This window comes from Dermacentor andersoni, chromosome 1, assembly GCF_023375885.2.
Source record: "Dermacentor andersoni chromosome 1, qqDerAnde1_hic_scaffold, whole genome shotgun sequence".
In the NCBI taxonomy this organism is placed as follows: domain Eukaryota; kingdom Metazoa; phylum Arthropoda; class Arachnida; order Ixodida; family Ixodidae; genus Dermacentor; species Dermacentor andersoni.
Genome location: NC_092814.1, coordinates 196,478,375 through 196,502,564, shown reverse-complemented (window position 1 = coordinate 196,502,564; position 24,190 = coordinate 196,478,375). Strand labels below are relative to the sequence as shown.

Sequence of the window (24,190 nt, the reverse complement as noted above, 5' to 3'; positions counted from 1 at the left end):
CGGGGTCGCACAATGATCCAAGTAATGCTCTCGCGTAAAAAAGAAAAGAAAAAAAATCATGAGCCATTTCACTCTGTGAAGGTTGTTTACCAGCGAAACTGTTTAGCACACGACACGGAGGTGACACCTAATTTTGAACAAAGGTACGAACTCATTTATTGTCTTGATGGGTGGTCATCGTGACGAAAGGTACGCACACTCATTTATTGTCTTGATCGACTGTTATTATTTCACTCGCAACTACTATCACATTCTTTCATAATGTCAAATCGTTGCACGTATGCCACTGGGTGGTCGGTTGGGCCGGAGCAGTGTGGCATCGCAAGGGATATGTCTGCAACACGGAACGCGTAATCCGCTCCCTTTTTGGTACCGGCACATCCTATTTGAAATCACCGACAACGACAACAGGTGTAGTGTCATCGCAGCTAATTCACACAAAGTGAGTAGCCATGAACCTTACGGGACTATAAGTCTTTGCATTTTTTGCTTGGTCACGGGGGTATGAGCCATTGCTCACGGGGGTATGAGCCATTGACGATCACAGTTTTCGACATGCTGTTCTGTATGTTGTATGCATGATTAGAAAGAATTTAAGCACTGTTCGCATCACTTTACTGAGTGCTTGTAGCCTCTGCCTTACAGGGCTATGAGCCATTGCATATTTTGCTTGCCTACGGGGGTATGAGCCATTGATTATGGTAGTTTTTGTTCACGGAGAACAAAAATGCACGGAACCCTAGCTATATAGAGCTGCGCTGTAGAAAGAAAAACAAGCACTGCAACCCATATAGCCCGGCTGTTGTTTCCGCTTCCAGCAAGTATTTTGGACGAAAGTGATAAATATTATAATGGTGTCACTGTTCAAAAGAATAAAAGAATATCATGCGTGATTCCAAAATATGTGCATTCCAGATGGGAGGCGGTGACTGGACTGCCAGTGCAATAAAAGGAAAGTCAAGATGGCGACTCCTTAGCGGAGGATTTGTCACGCCGTCAGACACGTTCAATAATCTTGGTAACATTCTGCCCGATGTCGGCTTGTTAAAGTATCCTTCCGTTGTCATTGTAAGCAAATTATTCCCAGAACTTGCCCTTATGGCATAGCCGGAACCTGCGGTCGCTGCTATATAAATGCGCCTATCGTCACAACATTCGGAGAATCGCCGTGTCAACAATGAACACCGAAGAGTATTGCGGCATCATAAATCGAGTGAGTGCCTGCTTCGGGACGCAACTGCATCCTTTCTGATTGCCTCTTGGCTGAATAGCGCTCGAACTGCATACGTGACATGGCGTCGTCGCTTGAAGCTGCAGCTTTGCAGCATGCTACCACTCGCTATGTTTTTTTTTTCTTTTCTTATTTCCGACTTCACATTCAAATATAGTTGCACCGATCCGAGATCAGGCCATGCTTTCTCGAAAACGTAAGATTGGGCGCCATGCGAGGCGCGTAATTAAGCGGTAATTAGACATAATTTCTGTTCCTCTCCCTGTGCAAAGGGCTGCCGTTACAAGAAGAGGAACCGGAATCCAAAGCATGAGTGTAGGAGCAATTCTGCACGCGGATTGGCACATGTTCGACGGTGCTGTTGGACGCTTCCGGCGACGGCGTTCGCCCGACAAGAACATCTGTCCAGGTCACATCGGCGGCCAGCGTCAACTATTCCAACGCCGGGCGTCTGGCGATCGCCGCCGCACGAAGTGCAACGCTCGAACTCCGATAGTTCGCTCCATGTACTCCAGGCTTAGGGTCAATTGTCGTCTTTATTAAAGGGAACACGTGAGCGCGCGGCAAAAAGCCTCGTCGTCAACATGTCGCGTGGCGTAGGGGCGAGAGGTGAAAAGGAGAGTGGTGCCGTGCCACTTCTTCGACTGCCTGCAGCTCTGTTTGCACGTTTCCATCTTTCCGTGTTAATAACTCATGCGAGCGGAAAACAGAAGAATCTCATAGGACGATCATGTTATGCCCATATCAAATCCAAATGAAATAGTTCTTGTTTGCGGGCGTGCAACAAGAAGAATTAAGATAAAGGAAGCATTCGTTACGGGGTTGCAAGCAGAATACGGAATGCCGTCCTCAACATGCCGCGGGTGAGGTTGCATGCTTGCCACGCGCTACAGCGTACCGTACACACGCTCGCGTGAATCCTTTCATAGACATGACAACTGTATGTCCAAATTAGCGGGGAAAACGTGCGTGGCATGCCGCGCTTGAGAAGCACGCGCGTGGCAGATCCGTGCCACCAAGGTCACACACTGACCCGCTTTTTGCGGTACGCAGAAGTCCTGTGACACCACTTGACCATTCTTGGACAGCGCAGATAAAAAGCGAAACATGACAAAAATTACAGGACAAACGTTGGCGTGCTGTTCATTTGAGACAGCTCGAGAAAGCGCATGTTTTTATATACACTTGGCCTTTTTCGGCATCTCGACAGCAGTAGACAAGAGCCACCATGCTTTAGGCCATGTGACGTGATTCGCTTCTGATTGGGTGTTCGTAACTAAGGGTAACATGGTATTAAAGGTACGCAGCACACATAAAATTGGCTTTCAGATTGGTTGGAACTAAGCGGCCATCACTGGGAAATCGGAGCACTGGGACGACCAGACACAAAGGAAGAGGACACATACAGGCACTCAACGTACAAATGAAATTGCACTGCACCCAAGGAATAACATACACATTGTACATGTCGCGTGAGCTAAAAAAGAGAAAAAGAAAAACGACGAAGTCAAGTACCTTACAATGATCAATGTAGTAGAACTGTTTATAATAAACCGACAACGAAGGCTGGCTCACATGGGCTGGTCAGGATGTCCAGTGATGAAATGCGAGCTTTCTGAACTATTCATTTTATTCCAATAACCCGCCATATTGAGGTGAGGCGTTGTGCGTGGTATGAAGCACACAAACGCATTGAAGCATATAGTCATTCACATAGGACAGTTGTTCCAAGTATGGTTATGCTTTTTTTTGTGTGCGTACAGAAGATAAGCAGCGCAAAAGCGAAAGAGAAGGTTTCTTTGAAGGAAGCTCTGAAATACCGCGCTCTAGCCTGTTAGCCTGCAAATGGGGAGGGAGAAATGGGACGTATCAGTGCTCACTGATGAGCCTTGGGTGGTACTGCTAAGGCGTAAGTGATTCATGGTTACATACCCCCCCCTCGCACCCCTTTGATTCCTTGTGGCTAAGTGTCCGCATAGGTCTATTTGAAGAACGTCTGTCCTCTCTATGTCTTGCTTACACAGTTATATTATCCCCCAATACATGTATGTGACATTCCATGGTATTTACACGTGGTTAGAAACAAAGAAGACGATTAGAGGCTAGGGTTTGTGTCGCCATGTTGCCTTCTGCTGTCTTTCCTGACTTATACGTAGTAGTGGTATTTCGTTATCCTGCTGGTGTGGCCACGCGACGGGGTGTTCTGCTGAAGCGTTCGGGTACGGTACGGGTACTTCTGCTGAAGCTGAAGTGTTCAAAGGTGCGTTCCAGGTTGATAGGCATCGTAGTTTCGTTGTAGCATCGTAGTTTACATAATTTCATAGCCTGGTAATATTTCCGTACCTGCTGAACTCTTCTGAAAATAACCGAGCAAGGTTGACTCAATCGATTGTCCATTAGCATCTGACTTGCTATGGTAACTTCGTTCACAGAAATGAGGAAGAAAGACCTATGTTTGAACATGTGTGTAATATTGCACGAATTGTGAGCGTATGCCTTATAAGTGCACGTGTTATCACTGCACTTATAACGGCATTAGTCGTTGGGGGCTGGCCATCTCAAGGAACGAAAAGTTATGTTCAGCTCCAAAGCGTCCTTGAAAAGTACAAAATTTTCATACTATCTTGCCTACTCCCTTGCTAATAATTCGAGAAAAGATTTCGCTCAGATTTCTCATCATGTCTCTCGTCCAAGTATTCTCTTTCTTGATTCTTAGAGGTTTCCATGGAAAGACGCACAACGTCGATCGGTGAAATTGCTGAACATGTTGAATCAGAGGATTGATGGTAACACACATGAACTTGTAACAGCTTACAGTCAAAGAAGCTCCAATCGCTTCTCGAAGAAGCCGACACATTTAGGATGTTGCTGAGAACCCTCCAGAGAACTTAGTCAGCTTTGCACTGTACAATATTTACTTACGTTTCATCGTCTCTTTTTTAGCCTGAGTAGTGTTGGTCATATCTACAAAAAAAAAAAAAAGTTCGCATTACGGTGTTCATGGACGCGAGGAGAGCATAAAGCATCTCGGTATCACGCACATTGTTTAGCGCAAAAGTAAATGCGCTAATTGAAAAAGAGATAAAATCATTAGAAAGACAGGTAGGTCAACTAGAAGGTATCTCCGGTTGGCTACCCTGCACCGGGGAAGGGTTGTTTCTAGACGGGCTTAGCTTAGGAGATAAAACTGAAGCTTTAGATGTCCACAAAGTTTAAAAGGAGGCGATCAAAGCCTTTAATCAGCCTTGCCTTTGTTGTCGTTTATCTTCAAACAGAGAGAGAGAGAGAGAACGTAGGTACGTTAACCAGAAAAGTATCTGGTTTGCTATCCTACCCTGGGGCAGAAAAACAGTGGAATAGAAAGATCAGAAGGATGTAAGAAAGGAAGGCGCGGTGAATACGGGCACGCTCGTGGACAGCGGCATTCAGTGAAAGGGACCTTCACAGGGAAGACATTGTGAAAAACCCAGAAGTGCTTTCACTGCCTTGTCGGCCTATGATCGGTGAGGACAGTGTTGCACTAGCGTCGGCACGGACAGCGGATGATCATACAGTCCTCCCCATGCATTGTATAGTGATTGTCGTTGCAAATGATATCGACGACCATGCCACAAGAAGTCTTAAATGTTCTCTTCGAAGCCGCAGACATCTACTGCATAAATGTCGGCAATTCCATGAAGTGCTGAATGAGCTTTGACGAGGGAACCGACACAGAGGTTTTCCTTCGCTCCGGTGCCGTCAGGGGTGAGGTCAGAGTTGCAGAGAAGTCTTTTTACTTCGTCAGTCTAATGCGCATTATATTTGCGGTATTCCGCTCGGTTAAACAGAGTATGGGTGTCAAATGGCAAACTGTGTCGCAGGATATATTCTAGAAAATTGAATTGGAACGCAGTGGTCTTCTTTCAGTGATCTTCGAGCACAAGGATGGTGGTACGCGTTTGAGCAAATCGTAGTCTCAATACTTAAATAATTCCAATGGCCGTGAAGTTTCACTTCAAGAAGGTTGGATCATCGTTATTTTGCTTTTTACTAAATACTTTCGAGAAGAATTATTGGGCAAGATAATTACGTAACAATGAACTTTTTGTTGTCATTGGACCATCAATTGGACTTTCAGAAGGCGCCTTCTTGGCCAACGCCGCTGAAAATGCTTACACCCTTTGGGGCTTATCTTGTCCCACAATAGCAATCGTCATCTGCCTTGCTTACATTTCCTTTTTTGAAAACTCAGCGCTCGCCACTTTCCTGTTGAGAATGCTTTGTCACGCTGATAACGCGCAATCCGTTCGTAACCTGGAAGTACCTGGCTCGCAGCGTTAAAGATAGGAAATGCGGGCAAGACAGATGGTTATGTTGTGAGACAAGATACGACAAAAATGGTGTAAATTTTTAAAAGAGTGAACGTAGCATTTAATGCAAATTAAGACTCGCCACTATTGACATCTTTAAAGAACAAGCGTGTTTATGTACTAAAAAAAATAGCGCAAGCTGTGAATTATTGCAGAAATGAAAGCTTAGTTGAACGTCAGGCAGATTTTTTTTGCACTGAAACAGGTTACCTTAGTGTGAAAGCCCATTATGGGTAACTGGCACGTTGCTTGGAGATAAGAAATGCTAATTACGAAATAAGAACGCTTTGTTACTGGGGTATCTGTAACACAGTAAACACTATAATAATATAATAAAAGAAATTATATAGTAATACTATAATAATAATATGATGAAGTAATGGCCACTAATATCGCTGTTTTGGGCTGGATGAATGCAACGGCATTTGGTGAGGTGTAGCTTGATCACCCCTCTCGATAGGTGTTCCTCACTGGAATTGTCTGGCACCACTCACGGCGCAAATTTATATAGAAAATTCAGACTACCAATACTGTCAGATGCGTATCATGTTCTACGCGTTTTCCAGCCGCATAGAACGCACAGATGGTCACAAAAACTGCAGATATGGAATCCTAGAGAACGACTTGAAGATGTCGGCAAATATATTTGCTTTTCGTTTATCGCTTTGCGCTCTGCACGTATTGTCATCCAGGAGTCCTTATTTTCTTGTTACAGAGAGGAAAAAGGTATGTCTAGCTTCTTGCTGCCCAGGGCTGCAAATTGGCAAAGGGGATGCTTTACCTCAGGAATGCCATAAGGCACGCAGAAACTTTGCTTTATGGATTATCTGTGAAGACATAAGTTGTTTTTGACATTAAGAGTAACAAAAAAAAATATTTTTAAAGCATCGTAACCCACTTCACTACGCAGCTGATTCCATTATTATTACATTCATCTCAGTGGCACACGAGCTTTTCTTCAACCCACACCTTCAAACGATGCTGCCCGTGATTTATGGAAAGAGCGCGTAGCGTTTATGACGTCATCTTTCTGGATAATGCCGGACGTTCGAGCATCTTTTGCTATGAAAATCAATGCAGACCATATAAAGTAGCAAAACTGTGAATGTGCGGTTTTCATTAAATTTCTCCAGAATAAAGAAAAAAAACTATGGGGTAAGAAAGCAGTGCAGGAAAGATAGCAACACTTCCCGTTTAGTGATTCCTGAGGTTTTTCAGATGTGCACGTAACCAACGCTCCAAACTGCACTCCTGCTTCTCTTGAACCACACGCACGAATTCTTCGTTGACAAGAAATGATCGGCGCCTTAGTTCTTAGGTGCGAACGGTTTCAAGCCCTTCCGAGAAGTTCCTGACCCATGTTCTTACTATTTCATAGTTCAGAAAGATTTCTCTGAACACTAAACAAATATCGCGTGTACTGGAATTCACCTCACTCAACGAAACGATAGCAGACCTAATTTCAGATGCGGAGGACTGGTCTGCAACATTGAACATGTCAAATGCAATAAAAGACGCGTCCAAAATACGACGCGTGTTATTTTCCACGCTTAATTCGCTGCGCAATGCATAAACACGCACGCTCAAATCTTCTGAAGTTTCACGTGTACGGTATTATTTACAGTGTGTACCTTCCGGATAAACTTCAATTGTTTTTCTGGCTGCTCATTGTCGCTGATGGCAGCGTCAGCCAACAATTGAGAGAATTACACCAAATAAACAATTAGTCGACATCTCTCTACAAAGTTGCAGTTCATCACAAGCTTACGTGTATTATGAACATTGGTTCGAAACTTTCAGTTTACGCTATGCTGCTTGTCAAATTTGCTTGATGTACAACCGAAAATGAGCAGGCTTCAGCGAATTTAGCTTGAGGAGGTGCAAAATCTTGCCTTTGTTCACCCTATTGCGAGGGTGATGCTGGGGGTGAGGGGGTGGGCTGACGATAACAGCCTTCGTCGTTGGCGCGACGGGCGGATGGGCACAGGCAACTCATTTTCGAGCTGTCGCATCAAAATCACCAGTGTTGTAACCGTTTAGTCACGCAGTTTGCGTCCTGCGATGACACTGATCTTCTTGTGGATACATGTGGGCCACGGCAAGGCGGATGGTTGTATTCATCGCATGATCTGTCTTGTTATCGTCGATAGAGTACTAAACTCGGGCAGGGTCATGAATTATCCCGGATTGGGGCTGTTCTATGTTTTTGTACGGTCACTCCTAAAGGGGCCCCAGTAAAATAGCTCTACTCCTTCCTCACGCCCAACCGTACATTTGGATACTATACACTTACTACCCATCTCCATTTAGTGAAGGGTTAAATGCCTCTAACAGTATTTATCGCAAGAAATGTGTAATAAATATGTTTTCAGACAGAATAATTAAGGCTCCGAACTTTCCGCCCGTCCTACGCGCTCCCTCCTGTGTAAGTTGAATTGGTTGGGTGCTGTGGAAGCGGGGCTTCTACCAATATTACAGAAACAGACAAATAAAAGAAGCGAACTACGCATGATTTCGGAACAAGGAGTTTATTATCGAATGACGTAGGTAATGCAGCAAGATACAAAAAAAAGAAGAAGGTTACGCAGGTCCCAACCACTCTGGGAATCCATGCAAAGCATTTGCCTCACAGCGCATGTGGTGAAATGGTTTACGGTTTACGTTTGTATGTGCTTCACTATAAGAAGGGGCTATCAGAAGCAGATTGATGCATATGCTCTAAACCGGGGTCGTACACAGTGAGATTGTTACGTGAACCTCCCTAACACCAACTGTTGCCGTAATGCCATCTAGAGTACAATGCACGACATATCTGCACAATCAGAACGAGGAAACATCCCACACAAGCGCGGCGCTAAACTAGACGCATTATCTGCTGTGTATACGAGAGAGAACGAAGGAGAGAACACTTGACGTCACTCACTAACAGATGCTTGCACAGCTTGCACAGGAACTTTGTGGAGGGTGCGATTGAGGGAACGCCTAACGCCGTCTGGAGCACAACGGGCGATGCATCAGCGCAGAGAGAACGAAGAAAAACACGCACGCACCACGCGCCAGTGAAGTGGATGCATCACCTGCTGGGTGTTTCGTCTTGGCTGAACTGGGCTGATTCCGAAGTTGGTGCAATATCGCATAGCCGAATAGCGTCTCAAAGAGCTATCACGAGAAGGAGGGGGAAAAAGTGGCACGCGCTTACTTTCATAATTGGTCCTAATTGGGCCAAGCGCCTGATAGAGCTGGATAGCTTGTGCCATAGAAGAACTGGTACAGTTTTCGAGCTATGCTTGTGTCGGTGGCACTATTGGTAGAGCATGGGGTTGCTCCTCTGGGGGCCAGGATTTGAAACCAACTATTCAACAGTTATTATTATTATTATTATTATTATTATTATTATTATTATTATTATTATTATTATTATTATTATTATTATTATTATTATTATTATTATTATTATTATTATTATTATTGAGGCTGCGATCAAGGCTACCCAATTGAGTGTATGAAGAAGCCCGAAGATAGATCATAATAATGGTTCATATTAAAATAAGCACAAGGTAGCAAAAAAGAAAAGAAAGATATCATATGATGCAATCAGCGAGAGTGACACATCGTGCCTGCGCGGCAGGGTATGGGCAGCTTAACTAGCCCCGAAACCCAAGCACTGCCCCGGATCTACGCAACCTCGTCTTCTGACTCGGCAGATTTATGCGTTACTGACTCAATTTTCACATTCAAAAAAGAAAGAAATGACATTTCTACGATTTGCCGCAGAAGCACTGTACACTGCGATCTACCGAAATGGCACTAAACTGCCATTTTCGGCCTTGCACATTTCCAACACAATTTACAGGTCTGCATGTAGTCATTGGTCTCGTTGTCTACATTCGCCTAGATGACAGATACAGGCTAGATAAATAAAACGGGTGAGGAGACCGTTGAGGCGAAAATAATTTGTCTAAACGAAGCAACGAGCTCAACGAAGTTTACGCAGCCTGCACGAGTGTACAAGAAAAGCCTTTCGGAGACAGCGAGAAGAATGCTTTCTAGGGGTCTCTGCTTGAGTAATTAATAAGAGCTGCTGCCAGGATTGCCCTTGGAGCTATCTCGTTGCACGTGGGTTGAAAATGAGATTGCGTTGTCCTCTCATGTAGACCTTCATCATGAGCAACCGAATGCCATGAACTCTGAGGTGTAGCCCACCTTACCTTGGGCTACACCTTCGCCTGTGTAGCGGAATGTTACTATTCATTCCTACTTTCCTTAACGCTTTTTCATATAACGTGACAGCACGCCATAAAATGGTTATTGCAGCAGAGCGAAAGAATACTGGAGTACGTCAGCTTTAAGTAGAACCGCAAAAGGGTGAGTAATCCCGCTTGCGCTCACTTAAATCTCTGCTTCAGGATGCTCCCGGTATTGTACACTTCAGGACTAAAAAAAAAAAAGATGGTTCAGCAGTACAACGGGAGCTGAAAGGGGAACAAATGCTATCGTCAGAACATTCCCTCATTTAGAGGAGAACGCAATCATTTCTACGTCGTCGGGCTGCCTCGCGGGTTCGCTGAGTAAAGACTGGTTGATTTTTATAGCTTGTGCAAAACTAATACTAAACACTGGCTTGTGCAAAATAAACCGGCCAGTGCATGTTGTATAATAAAAGTTCGGCTTCTCGAGGTCACTCTCGCTAGCGTTTGCCTAGGCAAATACGCTGCGTTCAGTAGACGGCCCCTTTTTCTTAAGAATAGTGAATATCCGCCTAGTGGTCAATCATTTGGTATTTTGAAGCCCTAGACATCCATGCACTGTGGCGAAAAACTTTCCTTTGTCTTTCTTCAGCATGCAAGGCGTCAATGAGTGACTTTATCCCGACGCGAGTCTCTAACAGCTCGTTATCGTGCCTATCCGTTCCTTTTGTCAAGTAAAGTTAGATAAAAATTCCTGTAGCCGCAACTCCATTTGAGCGCGACGTGATGCGAATAATTGTTCTTTGGTGATATGAAGGGTTCTCACGAGCCGTGTTAATCTTAAGGAGTGAAACGGTGACCGCAGTTGTAACCTGTGTGCAAACTAGTGGTATGTGCTGCGAGAATGGCACAGCGATTGTTGAAGATGAAAGGCATTATTACTTCGAAGGTAACTTCGTGTACTGGGTTTGGGTGACGTAGCCTTCATGTTCGGCGATCCATTTTCGTTCCAGTAGGTCAGCGCGGGCCTCAGGCGCCTGAGCAGTATAACGACGACGCGCGGCGTCGGCGCGCTTACCCTTACGTACTTCGAACTCGGCTGCAGGGTGAGAAGCTTCTTCGGGTGAGGCATTCGAGGCGCAGCGCGCTAAAGCGTCGGGCTGCTGTGCGTGGAGAAACACCTAGGGTGCGCACTCGATCCCGCCCTTGCGCCTCAGGAATTTTAAAAGCATTTTTTTTTTCGTTGAGTGCCGCGAAAGAGTAGAGACGAATCGGTTGGACATATGGCAGGAACAATCCCCAGTTGTCGAATTGAATTGAAAAGATTTTATTGTATAAGGACAGGGTTGTGGAAGCAGGCAGGTGGGCGCCCTAGCCCAGGGTCCCACCCACCTGCTTGCACAACCCTTTCCTTATACTTGTTGAGGAACCCCGACGCGCTTTTCTTCGGAAGACAAGAGCCGAGACTGCACTACCTTCGGGATCGGCCCACGAGAACCGTCGGGAAGATGGCAGAAAATGTCCTGCTGTACTCGATAAGAATGCTTCGCATCAATACTAGCATTATTTACAGCGAAGCTGTTAAGGGCTACTTTTCCCACTATCGTGTCCGCGTGTAGAAAAAAAATCCCGAAGATAGTGCAATGCTGGGCCGACCCGCGGCGGAAGTGACGCAGGCGTTAAGCACTCTCCATACGTGGGCCGATCCTGAAGATAGTGCGATGCCGGGCCGACCCGCGGCGGAGGTGCAGTTGACCATTAAGGGGCCTACATACACAGCTTCGCTGGTCATCCTTCTTCACAGAGTGGAAGGGCACTGAGTGTTCTTATTGAAAGACGGACACGTCGATGACGTTGTCCTCGTTGATGCTATGCTTTGTCGTCATTGCGGTCGGTATGATGCCAAACACGGTATGCGATGTCACAAAATACTTGAATAAGATTGACTTAATGGCTTTTGCATCTGAATTATGTTTGCGACAAAGAAAGAGGAGTCACTGTTTAATAAAGTGCTCGGCTGATTTTTATTTTAAGTGCAAGTCTCTCAAAATAGTATCAGTTGCATTTTTGTTTTAAAGTTGCGTACAGGGCTCTTCTGTGATTCTCCAACCATGAATTGGAACACCGAATGTTTGGCCCATTCCATATTCAGGAAGTTTACTTTGTAGGTGTGAAGTGCCTCTTTACTTCAGCCTCATTAGCGGTGTGACTTTATTCCATGTTTCACATTACACGATGACTATATACAGTATCGGAACGAGTATAAAAGTCAGTGATATATTTTAATTACGGTGCAAAGATTTTAGGCATAAGCGCTGAGAGACTAGCAGGATGATTATGGAGTGCACTGCGTTCAACGGTTCACTCGATCAGAAGATGTAAGAATTCCCATCGACATTGTGATGTTGCAGGGACGTAAGCAGCTATGCATTTGCACTATCGAATGCCTGACTTCGGCATTTTCATCGTCGGCACGTGTACATAGGAAACAAATTTTGCGATAGAATCTTCAATTTGTTCTCCTTCACCTTTTGCACCGGCCATTTCATGGTGACCAATACATTGCCAATGTCCCGTGTATTCACAGAATCTAATTATTACTTAATTCCTGCGTCGCGCCCCATTATAGCATACACAAACTCAAGCCAGTGATTGAGAGTACCTGGCATCAGCTGTGCCGTGGTACAACGGCCTGGGTTTGATCCTGACAGTCACTAGAAAATAATTCTTGTTTTTTACTTTTGTCAAAGGAGCAACCGTGTTTGTTTCCAATGTTTGCCGTCTCAGGCGCACAAATGGGCGAATTGCACACTTAGCGGTTGCATAGGACTAGCGAGAGAGTGCGCTTCGATAACATCATGTTTTGTGGAAAGGCCGCGATGTTTCGTTATCTTCCTCTGCAGGTCAAACAGGAGACGGCAGGTGTAGGCAATCGTACAGTTTGGAGGGTGTGGCGTCATCTTTATCTTTGCGACTACTCATCCGCCGTAGTCATCAGCGCCGTGCATCCGCATCTGGCGCGAGTTCGGAGTCTAGGTCACGCGTTCTCGCTCTGGACTGGGCTGGTAGCCGCAGCCGCCACGCCGCTCTCCGCCTTCACCTTTCTTAGGAAATAAATGTAGGGACGTCGCCATGTCTTCCTACAGAGGCTTTCCACGTACGAAGTAAATTAGTAAAAAAAAGTAAACAATTTTTTATGTAAAGTATTTATCTAGAAAATGAGCCTGTTCTGGAATAGGAAGCCAGACTTATACACTGCAATCCGTCTGCAGAAATAATTAGCTTCTATCCCATGGGTGCAAGGAGTGCCTAGTGTTGACCCGGCGTGGGAAACCGTTCCTTTGAGAGACAATGCATGCGTTCGAACTGATCGAAATCGTTGCTGTAATACACTAATGCATTTGTTGTGATAGACGATCTTTGTTTGTGTCACGTGGGCGTTGGGCATGAATAGTGTGAAAGTTATTTATCCACTTCTTTTAACGACAAAAAAGAAAAAAAAAGTGTAACAGAACTGTTTTTTTTTTCTTTGTTACTTATCAGTAAAGACTGGAATTGTTTACCTGCAGCTGATATTGAAGCCGTGTCTATTAGTTTTGAAAAGCTCTTCATAATACATTTACCCTTACAGCTATCCTACTTGTTTGGAAATAAAGACACGAATAAATGAATGCTCATAATGGAAGTAGTAGGGTATTTAGTCGATTTATTTCGCGGGCATTTGCCCCGTGCGCACCGTTCGTATTTCAATTATCGAAGAAACCTCGAAGCAAAAAGAAAGAAAGGAAGAACTCGGATCGCGCAGTGCAGTTGTGATGAAACCGACGTGAGTTTTTTTTTTTTTTCACTACTATGTTAGTAGTTTAAATAATATCCCTTTCGGCTGTGTCACCTCACATGAAATGAACTCATTGTGGAACCTGAAATTGCAGCTTGCATTAGAAAATTGTCAGGCCATTTTTTAACGCATTGAATGATTACCGTCACGTCTAAAGACTAATTCTTCAAGGACGTTGCCGTGCGCATACAAGGATTGGTAGTAGCTGACAACAGGTATTTCTCACTACGAGAGGGTTTCACATAACCACCTTTTATCGAGGTTGCAACATGTGCTGTTTGCACAAGAAGTAGATGTCTTATGGATATCATCACATTCAACGGGAGTCAAACGTGTTTCTTCTGTAGCATGAAAGAACACACCGTGTCGTGTGCCTGCAAATACACTAAAAAACGTTAGCGCGCCACATGCAGGCTGCACTGGGTCGGTCCTCTTTCTCGATCAATCCGCTCACTTCTTTTTTCTTGCTCCCGTATTTATCTAACCTGTTTCTGCTGCTACCGCTTATGGTAACGCAAGAACCCGTTCAATAGCAGCGATTTATTCTTGTGACGCACACGAAGGTAATACGACGAAGCTTGAAACATGTAGAGCCGATGCCACCTGCTTTGAGGAAGAGGCAAATTTTTTTTATTGCGCACAATCAAGATAATGATGTCCCGATATAGTCTTTGACTATGGGACCTACTCCTGCATACTAAATACTTGTAATTTGACCCAACTTCTAACAATAACTTCTGATTCTGATTCTGATTCTTTGTTTTAATAAAGGATTATTTGTGCCGGCTGTGATAATCACCGACTTTTCCTGTGTGTGCGATAATCAGAGAATGGGTAATCAAATAATATTAGCTAAATATTTTAATAATTGTTTTATTGAACATGTTTCAGTTCCGAAATTGCAATGGTCAGAGTTCAAGGTATGTTGACATAGTGTAAATCCTGAAAATATCACCAGATTTCAAACATTCGTCCCCTAAATGAATCACAGAATTGTTCTTCCACGTAGTTGCGTCTCGCAGTGCGCAACGAAGCCAGTGTTGGTAAAAAAAACGACTGAGCATCACTGGGAAAAAATCGCTCTATTTGGCATACAAAGCAATGGTAGGTGGTCCGACAACAGTGGTGGCAGGAATATGGACAACAACACGACGTCGACGATGGCCAGCGTTTGCATGATGACGAAGACAACGACAATTAATGACGAACAATGACAGTGGGTGCACGATGAAGACACCACTGGAACACAACGGTTGACATCTTGGCGTGGACAAGTGTTCTTTTCTGGCGATTTCTGCACAGGAGAAGCGATCAAAAAAAGCTATGATCATACCAGAGGAGAGAAAATTTTACCGAAGTACCCTTAGCAGTTATCGCGGTTGTATGCGCAACGCTAGTGTATTCTTCGGCAAGTATGTACAGTAATAGTATATTGAAACTAATGCTAGTCTTGGGATTCCTGTTGAATGAGCTGGATTTGAACTGACAGGCTTAAATTTTGCAATTGCAACATTGTGTTAAAGTGATAATGGAATGAAATTAACTAGTCACTATTGAATCATTACTTCTTCATGCAATCAATTACGTATGTTTACTGGTGGCGAACTACTCGATAATAAATACCATGCCAAAAAAGAAGCATCAGTGTCTCCACCCCACTACATTGTTTTCAATAAAACTTACTGTTTCTCATCGGACTAGGTAGTCGCTGTTAAAGGCATCAAGAAACGTCTTCAGCGAGAATCTATCGTTGGTTCAATTCCACTTCATGGAGATGTTGACAAATAGTCTTAGGGCTGGATGAATTCCTATTCAAGTACAAGGACATCGTTGTTGATGCGGCGTTTCGAGTTAACAGCTTTTTGTTCGGCGAAACGTCCAGTGATCATGAAGAAAACATCCTAACAACGGTAAAATTTTCACTGCCATATGTCCCTGATTTCTGCATCACTGCAAAATGACAAGAAAACGATAGGTGTTCTACGCAAATGGTAAAAAGATTTATGCGGTCGTATAGTACCGGGTCATTGGATTGTTGCCGCCAAGATACGCTGTAAAAACTCGCACTCATTTGCATTTAGATCCTCAGTGCTTCTGGTGCTAAAATCGATGTTGCAAAGCCAACAAATTTCTTTCCTGAATGTCACCCCAGTGGCCGTCGTAATTATCACACATTACGTATCGAAATTTTATGCAAGGGTCCTGAGTCAGCTCAGTTTAGCTGCTCTTTACAGCTGTCATTCAGTATGAAGCTTTTATATCTCACAAGTTTCAACAAAATCACGTCAACCCTGCGCATCCTAGCGTTTGCCACTAGAACGAGGGGAAACGGCGCCTAGTGGTGGTCGAGGAACTAGCTTATAACATCAAAAGTTTTCAGTTGTCGTTCTCCTGAGAATATCGAGTAATTGAATAAGAAGTGTTTTTTCCCCGAGGATGCTTTATTCCTTAGAAACGGCATTACTTTGGTCTATTGCTTGCTGTTTTCTAGGAATGAAAATCTGAATCGGGAGTGAATATGAATCCCAATAGCCAGTTGTTCGGCAATGTGCAACAATGTCCAATGTAATTGCTTGCATTAGTTGTTTCCTATGAGCCACGTTTGAAAGCAGGCGTCATCATGACAATTTCTTGAAGCTTTATGTTTGAAGCTATACTATTCAAATTTAGGTGTTAAGAAAGTAGGTGTTCTTTATCCCATGCGTATCTTTTGCCTGTATAAATCACACTATCGGCACAGAATTACTTTTTTACCCCAAACTGGCAATTTACAGGGTAACCGATTCCACTACACATTACGAGACCACGAATTATGAGATGTCCCACGGCCGCGCACAAATTATAGAATTCAAGCATGGAAATATGCTCTTCCTTTAACTCTTAATAATCATAGCTTAAATTATTTGTCTATTAAATACATTTCTTCTGGAAACATCAAGAAAATTTGTTTCTGATTTCTTTCTGCAGTACTAAAAGTTGCTGGCGTTATGTTTAGTTTTGGATTTCCGTACGTCATTACTGTATTAGCGGAATGTACTGTTTCCTGTATACTTGTCGAGCAGATCATCCGTCGGCATGCGACTGGCTGATGTACTTTCGGGAGAACGGAGCTTTGTCAAGCCCCAATACAGTGTTTTTTTTTCATCTCGTCAGTCATGTAATCTAGCACATGTCTTAAACCAATAAAAGTTTAAAAGGAACGACTCAGAGTGCATCCCAGGTGGCGTTCGCACGTTGTTCATACTGCACGTGTTCCGAGAGTGAGAAGAGGCGGTTTTAATTCTAATCCATTTACTTTTTTATTCGAGGCTCTTTAAGCAGCATCGGAGTGTGTGAATGAGGAGAAATTATTTCAGGAGAAACGGAGACGTCGGCCTGAAGTAACAGTCCTGTAGCCCGCTACTCTGCAGAAAGTAGGGGAAAGGGAAAAAAGAGGGCTATGAAGAGTGATGATTAGGATAGACAGTAGGATGTGACTATCTACACGTTCGCATCTGAAGGTTCTGCCGATGTCCACGTAAACACATGTGAAACAAAAAAGACGTTTCTCATGAACACATTGCTGCATAGGGGGACTTGGCTTCCAAGTCACTCGTCGTGCCTTTAGCCTTGTCCCCAAGACAATATGCACAAATATCCTTAAATAAAGTCAATAACAACAACAACGACGACGACGACGACGATAACATCATCGTCATCCTAATCCTCCTAATTATCCTCATCGCGATTGAAGTGTTACGTTAAGTGGCTATGTCGAACATTACGTAAAGCGAACGAGAGCGATCAGCGTTGGGGGCAAAGACCAGGAGCGTCGACGGCTCGTAGCGTTGTGCGTGCTGTACGTTCTCAGCGCTCAATTTGCGTTGAAGCGATAAGCAGCACGAAGGTCACTTTTATCGCTGCTGCTGCCGCGCATCCTCATGCCAGCGCTTTGACAGCGAGTGTCCACGGTGATTGAGTGTGACGTGTTCATGTGTGGTGTGCGCGCTGACACCATGCTTGTTGATTTAGTTAGCAAACCAATGTTCACAAGTTGATACGACCGATAAAAGTACTATCCTTACTTCGTATGGCTGCCTGCTAATTTTCTATCGCAATCGATGCTTCATGTTAAGGGCGAAATTGCAACTTTTTTTAATTACTCAGCGAATTAACATCTTCTCTTGCTACTAAACCTTCGCGCGTCTTTCGAATCTCACACAATCAGTGGTCTTTGAGCAATCCTTCGGTTATGTCCGAAATCTTTACATGGCGCTCGCTCAAAGGGCGCCCATCCAAGTCAGCGCTGCTACTGTGGACCCTGCGTCGCAAAAAATTCTTCAGCTACACCAGACGCTACATTCATTGATTTCTTATTTATTTTACTTTTAATAGAGGTGGTTGCTTCCCGTCTACTCTGCACACAGAGTCCGCAGTCCCGAGCCAATGAATGAGCTAACCAGCCACAATATCATGCAGCCCTTCGCGCTATTTACCAACCCCAGTCTTAGACCGAGCAAATGTTTGCAGAAGTAATGCTCAAGATTGGGCTTCGCTCGAGTGCCACTGTGCACAGTTCAGCAACCACTGTCGCTTTGCGCTTCCGCAATCGAACAGATCCATGCGCCAAGTAGCGGTTTGCTTTATCGGTGTCATGTTTAAGTGCATAGTACTTCGCCGTATCAGATGCGTTACTCAGGAGCAACCCCTCCAATGACGTACAGCTTGACACGCAACAAAAAACAGGGATTGTGACTGCATCGGCTTTGCGTCTGGGGACTTGGACTTGAACAGTCGCATACTGTGGTGTGTACATGAACGATTCATGTGTAAGTGGTAGGTCGGGAACGCCAGCATCGAAGCGGCCTAAAGCGCCGCGCCATAAATCTTGGGGGCCATGCAATTGGCTAATACTATTCTGTACGCTCCACTTGATAGTGGTCGTAAAAAAACAAGAATAGCGTTTTTTTTTTCATTTTCGCATATTTAGAACGTTCAGTCACTATAGTGACTAAATGTTCAGTCGCTATAGTGAATTTTGGCCCTCAACCTTGTGCTGCAGCCGTGAAATGCCGTAGCTTCTGAAATACCGCCGCGTATCCATAGACAAAGGACATTCTGATAGCCGAGGCCCGGACAGCGTGCCGAGCTTTCGGATAAGCTCCTACTCGGGCAGAGGTGTTCAATGTGTATGCTAAACCATACCTGCTAGCTCTCCCAAATTATTCTAAAACTTTACGAATTTGAGATCGTTTCACGATTTTACGAATGATGCGCCAAGTTTTACGAAAAATCCTGTTTGCAAAAAAAAAAAAAGATATGTTTCACTCGTCGCTCTTTGAACATACCGTGGGGAGTTTTTCTATCGCGAAAGGGTCCAGGAAGTGCGCTTTAAGCAAGTTGATAACGACGAGTTGCTGTAGGGGTTTAAACCTGCAACAGCGATGTCGCTGAATGACTGACTATATATATATATATATATATATATATATATATATATATATATATATATATATATATATATATATATATATATATATATATATATATATATATATATATATATATATAATGACTTAAGTATTTGTGATATTCCAACATTGCCGTTGCGTCTGAAGCTAAGCCATCGTAAATAAAGTACGTACGTATTCTACAAAAGGCGTGTGCTCAGAGAAAGCTTTAGATAAACAGGTGGTAACCCCACCCCACCTCGTTGGTTTGGTGCCAGAAAATTTTTTTTCCAATTGTTTATATTCGCAAGTTAGCAGGTGCTGCTAAACTCTTGCTAACAAGCTATCTCGCGGCAGTCAGCATCCGACATTTTGCACAGTCACCATTGTCGTTTCTGAAGTTAATTGCGGGTGCCCATTTTGTCATAACAGTACTTTGTAACATGAGTAACCTGGACGGTTAGCATCCCTGAAAAAGCGTGCTCTGTTTGGCAGAAGCCTCGTAAACTACTTTTCTTTCTTTTTTTTCTGAAAGAACGAAGACAGACGTGTTTGTACTTCATCATCATCATCATCAGCCTAGTTACGCCCACTGCAGGGCAAAAGCCTCTCCCATACTTATCCAACTACCCCGGTCATGTACTAATTGTGGCCATGTCGTCCCTTCAAACTTCCTAATCTCATCCGCCCACCTAACTTTCTGCCGCCCCCTGCTACGCTTCCCTTCCCCTGGAATCCAGTCCGTAACCCTTAATGACCATCGGTTAACTTCCCTCCTCATTACATGTCCTGCCCATGCCCATTTCTTTTTTCTTGATTTCACCTAAGATGTCATTAACTCGCGTTTGTTCCCTCACCCAATCTGCTCTTTTCTTATCCCTTAACGTTACACCCATCATTCTTCTTTCCATAGCTCGTTGCGTCGTCCTCAGTTTAAGTAGAACTGTTTTCGTAAGCCTCCAGGTTTCTGCCCCGTACCTGAGCACTGGTAAGACACAGCTGTTATACACTTTTCTCTTGAGGGATAATGACAACCGGCTTCTCATGATCTGAGAATGCCTGCCAAACGCACCCCAACCCATTCTTATTCTTCTGATTATTTCAGTCTCATGATCCGGATCCGCGGTCACTACCTGCCCTAAGTAGATGTATTCCCTTACCACTTGCAGTGTCTCGCTACATATCGTAAACTCCTGTTCTTTACCGAGACTGTTAAACATTACCTTAGTTTTCTGCAGATTAATTTTTAGACCCACCCTTCTGCTTTGCCTCTCCAGTGTTTGTACTTAAAGTACAGCAATGTTCAGGTTTTCTGAAACCGTAGAATACTGCCACTAAACAATGAATGCCGGTCAGAAGCCGATGGAATAACAGCTGTTCCTGCAAAAGGGCTGCAATTAAATCGGGAAATGCATAAAACTAAGCCATGCTTATTTGATGCAGGGCAAAGTTGCCATGCTTATTTCATGCAGCACAGCTGTGGAATAACGGTAGCGAAAAGTGAGAGACCCGCATCAATGGCACAGTGGCTATGGTACTCTTCTGCTGAGCAAGAGGTCGCGGGTACGACTCCAAGCCGCGCCGGCCGCATAGGGCGGAATGCCAGAAAGCTCTTGTACTGCGCTTCGGGTACAGGTTAAAGAACTGCAGGTGGTCTCGTCTAAACGGAGCTCTCCGTTAAGACCTCTCTGATAGCGACTATCTTGCTTTGGGATGTCAAACTTCATCAGTGAATGAGACGATCGTGAGTGGAATGTGTGCGTTTATCTGCGGTTGTCTTTCTTTGCGCTTGTCCATCGTAATAGTCACCGAGTGATCGGATTGGCTCGATAATGACATGGCTGAAAAAAAAAAAAGACTGCATGGTGCTACTAGAAATAGGTAAAGAAGGTGTTTACAGTACTAAAGTGCTCCGTCACGGTGAACGAAGTAACATTAGCGATGAGCATCATCAGTACACCTTGATCATATAATAAGGGGCAATTCGTGCGTGCACCTGCTCTCAGACACCATCGACAGCCATGCTTACAGTTAAAGCAGCATCCGACTATATCTATAATTATGGGTTTGCATAGAGCATGTCATCCAGGTCCGGAATGTTGCTGCGTCGAGCCTACGAAGGCCTAAATAAATTGTGGTGTTTTGCCATTTTCACACTGCACAGTGGGCTATGAGAGACGCCGTAGTGGAGGCCTTCCGTTTAATATTGACCACTTGTAATTCTATAGTGAGCACGTAAGCCTGATTACACGACCGTTTCACTTGTAATCAAAATGCAGCTGCCGTGGCCGAGAATCGAACCTGCGGCCTCTTGTTGAGCAGCAGAACGCCGTACCCACAGTGGCAGGCGAAGACTTTACAATATACGCAGCTTTTCACATAAGCAACAGGAGCGTGCTTTAAGCGTCTTTTCATTTTTTTTTTCTGAAAACGAAGCATGAATGTTCTGATCGGTGTGTGGCGTGAATACGAGCTAGGTTTGTTTCCTTCACAAAAGTGCCAATGTTTGCCTCTTCCTGAATACATGCTGTACAGTCACAATAAGCTCGCCCTTGCGTGTTCTGTTTGGATGTTTGTGCGCACGTGCAATCCTTACCATTCTGAAAAGGTGCTAAAGTTATTCCTGGCAAATTTGTACGTTGTAATCTGAACGACATTGTGCAGAGAAGCGTGAGGAGCTGTGAACGGTCATGACTTCGAACGTGGTAACAAACAACAAAGTGAGGCATCCTCGAGCAACAGATCCAACACAGTTGTCTGTGGGACATATGCGTTCAGCCCCCTCCAGCTCTGTAACCTACTAATGTTTTCACGCCGAACACGTGGAAACTGTATACGGGTGACAATGTTGTGTAGCATGATCGGCCACAGTAGCCGCGTTTACATGAATGCGATAGTGTCGCATCGCATTGCATTTCTAGCGCATCGCATTCATGCAAACAGCGGTAATGCGCTAGGAAGGCGCATCGCATTAATGCGCCAGGCGAGGGTAGATTTACGGGCGCGAGTCGACTCTCGCGGAGCATGTAAACGCAGGATCGTTGCATTAAGAATTATGGGAAGGAATTAGCTGCGGGACTGCCACGCTGGTGAAGCTGCGAGATGTAAAATGGCGTCCCCCATGACAACTTCGCTCGCCGCAGCGTGCTCTACGCGAACCTGTTTCTCCGCAGAGGAAGCCACTGTATCCCGGCCATGGCGGCCGCATTTCGATGGGGGCGAAATGCGCAAACACCCGTGTACTTAGATTTAGGTGCACGTTAAAGAACCCCAGGTGGTCAAAATTTCCGAAGTCCCCCACTACGGCGTGCCTCATATTCAGAAAGTGGTTTTGGCACGTAAAACCCCATAATTTAAGGAAACCACTGCTTTCCTTGCCATCATATCTGAATTAAATATTGGTACGCTGTTAGATCATTGACGGCAGAGCACGTCGCGAACCCTCTTGCCCGCAAAAGTGCTTTAATGTAGGCCGATCGCATCCGACGAGGTCGCTGCTCATGCCGCATGCATCAGCGTACAATATGACGTGAAAGTTAGCCCATGCCGACAAAAGTAGCATAAGGTGGAGACGGAACTCTGCATTCCCAAGCATTTTGCACAAGCGTCAGACTCTCGGTAGTCGGTACAGTCGGCACTCAGCCACCAACGTGCACTCCGCCCACTACCGGAAACCAGTCACACCGGAAGTCGGCTGCACTTCCTTTATACGACACCATGTGGCTCTACGTTCTCGCGAGAGTTAATCCGCTACATGTAAACGGTGTCGCATCGCCTTTCCCAAATGCGCTTGGAAATGCGATGCGCCACTGTCGCATTCATGTAAACGGGGCTAGTGGTTGTGAAATGTGACGCACTAGAAACGCATGGCGTAGAAAATAAATGGTGATGCGTAAATTACGGACTTCTGAGATCGTCAGCTTTAGTGGTTGTGGTAACTTCTTATTTTGCAAATGCTCTTTTGTGGGGTTTTCTTTTTTTGGTGTCGCGTAGGAACTGCTTTTCCCTGCTAAGAAAAAAGTGGCTTCCCGGTAAAACAACCATTTTATTTTGGTTCCGAAGAAGTACTTTATAAAGATAACTGCAAAATTTCAGTCATACTCGCATTCTGTCATACATTTTAAAGCCACCAAATTCAAACTAGTGCTACATATTATGGCTCATAATTTAACAAGGTGCGAACAGACCAAGCAGACGTTGTACCCGTTCAGTCAATGCTGTAGCACCTTGCACTGATGTACTCGTTATGCTATAGTACTCGCATAAATTGAAGCTACCATTTTGTAGACCACACTTTCAACGAGTAGGGAATACATTTAAAAGTTGCATTGGGAATGTACTACAGACCAAGACAAGGAAGTGCGTCCATCAGGCATTTTTGTTCTTTCTCGTCTTTCGTCCCGCACTCCAGCCACTCCCAGCATGACCAAAAATTAAGCTTTTTTTCTTACGCGTTTATTCCATGCACCATGAACTTAAATTCTCCATCGACTCTTGCTTTGTTTTTTACAGTGCTGCTGCAGACCATGTGCGGGTTAGCACAAATACACGACAAAGACAGAATCTTCAGGTTCTGGCTGGGGTTCAGGCCTGTGGTATCTTTCTTCAAAGCAGAAACAGTAGAGGTGAGTTGCTTCATCGCGCCACGTCGAGGCCAGTGTGCTGGTCGTTTTCCGCTCTGCACGGGCCGATTCACTAACGTGCTTTTTTCCTTCCACTTTTTCAGGTCATATTAAGTAGTAATACCGTTTTAGATAAATCTTTTGACTACACATTATTACACCCCTGGTTGGGCACAGGTTTATTAACAAGGTGAGAAATCTTTTTCCTGACATTTCTTGAAATGCAATAACAACATAATTAACTAGAAACGAGAAACTATTAACATTCTCACTAATTAATAGATATTTAAGATGTGTAATTTGTCAGAATTCTCACTATTAATTCTCTTTTTTTTGTCGACTCCAAGACGGTCACAATAAACGGGCAGTGCGACTTCATATTGTGCTGTAATCGCATGCGCTGTCACTTGCGGAGTAGCCGCGCCGGAAGCAGTGTTGGAGCTTACGGTAATGGAAGCTGAGAATACATGAGGAGGCCGACTCACGTATGTTTATCAGGTGCTGTTTGTTGAACTGGAAGGGAGGGGGGCGAGA

The 24,190-nt window shown here is 44.4% G+C and overlaps 1 protein-coding gene across 1 annotated transcript in view; it reads left to right on the top strand.

Moving 5' to 3' along the window:
• LOC126546973 (cytochrome P450 4c3-like) overlaps positions 1-24,190 on the top strand; it is a 177,709-nt gene that overhangs the window by 141,450 nt on the left and 12,069 nt on the right. Inside the window, exons 3-4 of the mRNA XM_072288718.1 lie at positions 23,547-23,659; positions 23,761-23,846. Of these exons, the coding sequence (XP_072144819.1) occupies positions 23,547-23,659; positions 23,761-23,846 (199 nt within the window). The remainder of the gene's footprint in view (positions 1-23,546; positions 23,660-23,760; positions 23,847-24,190) is intronic.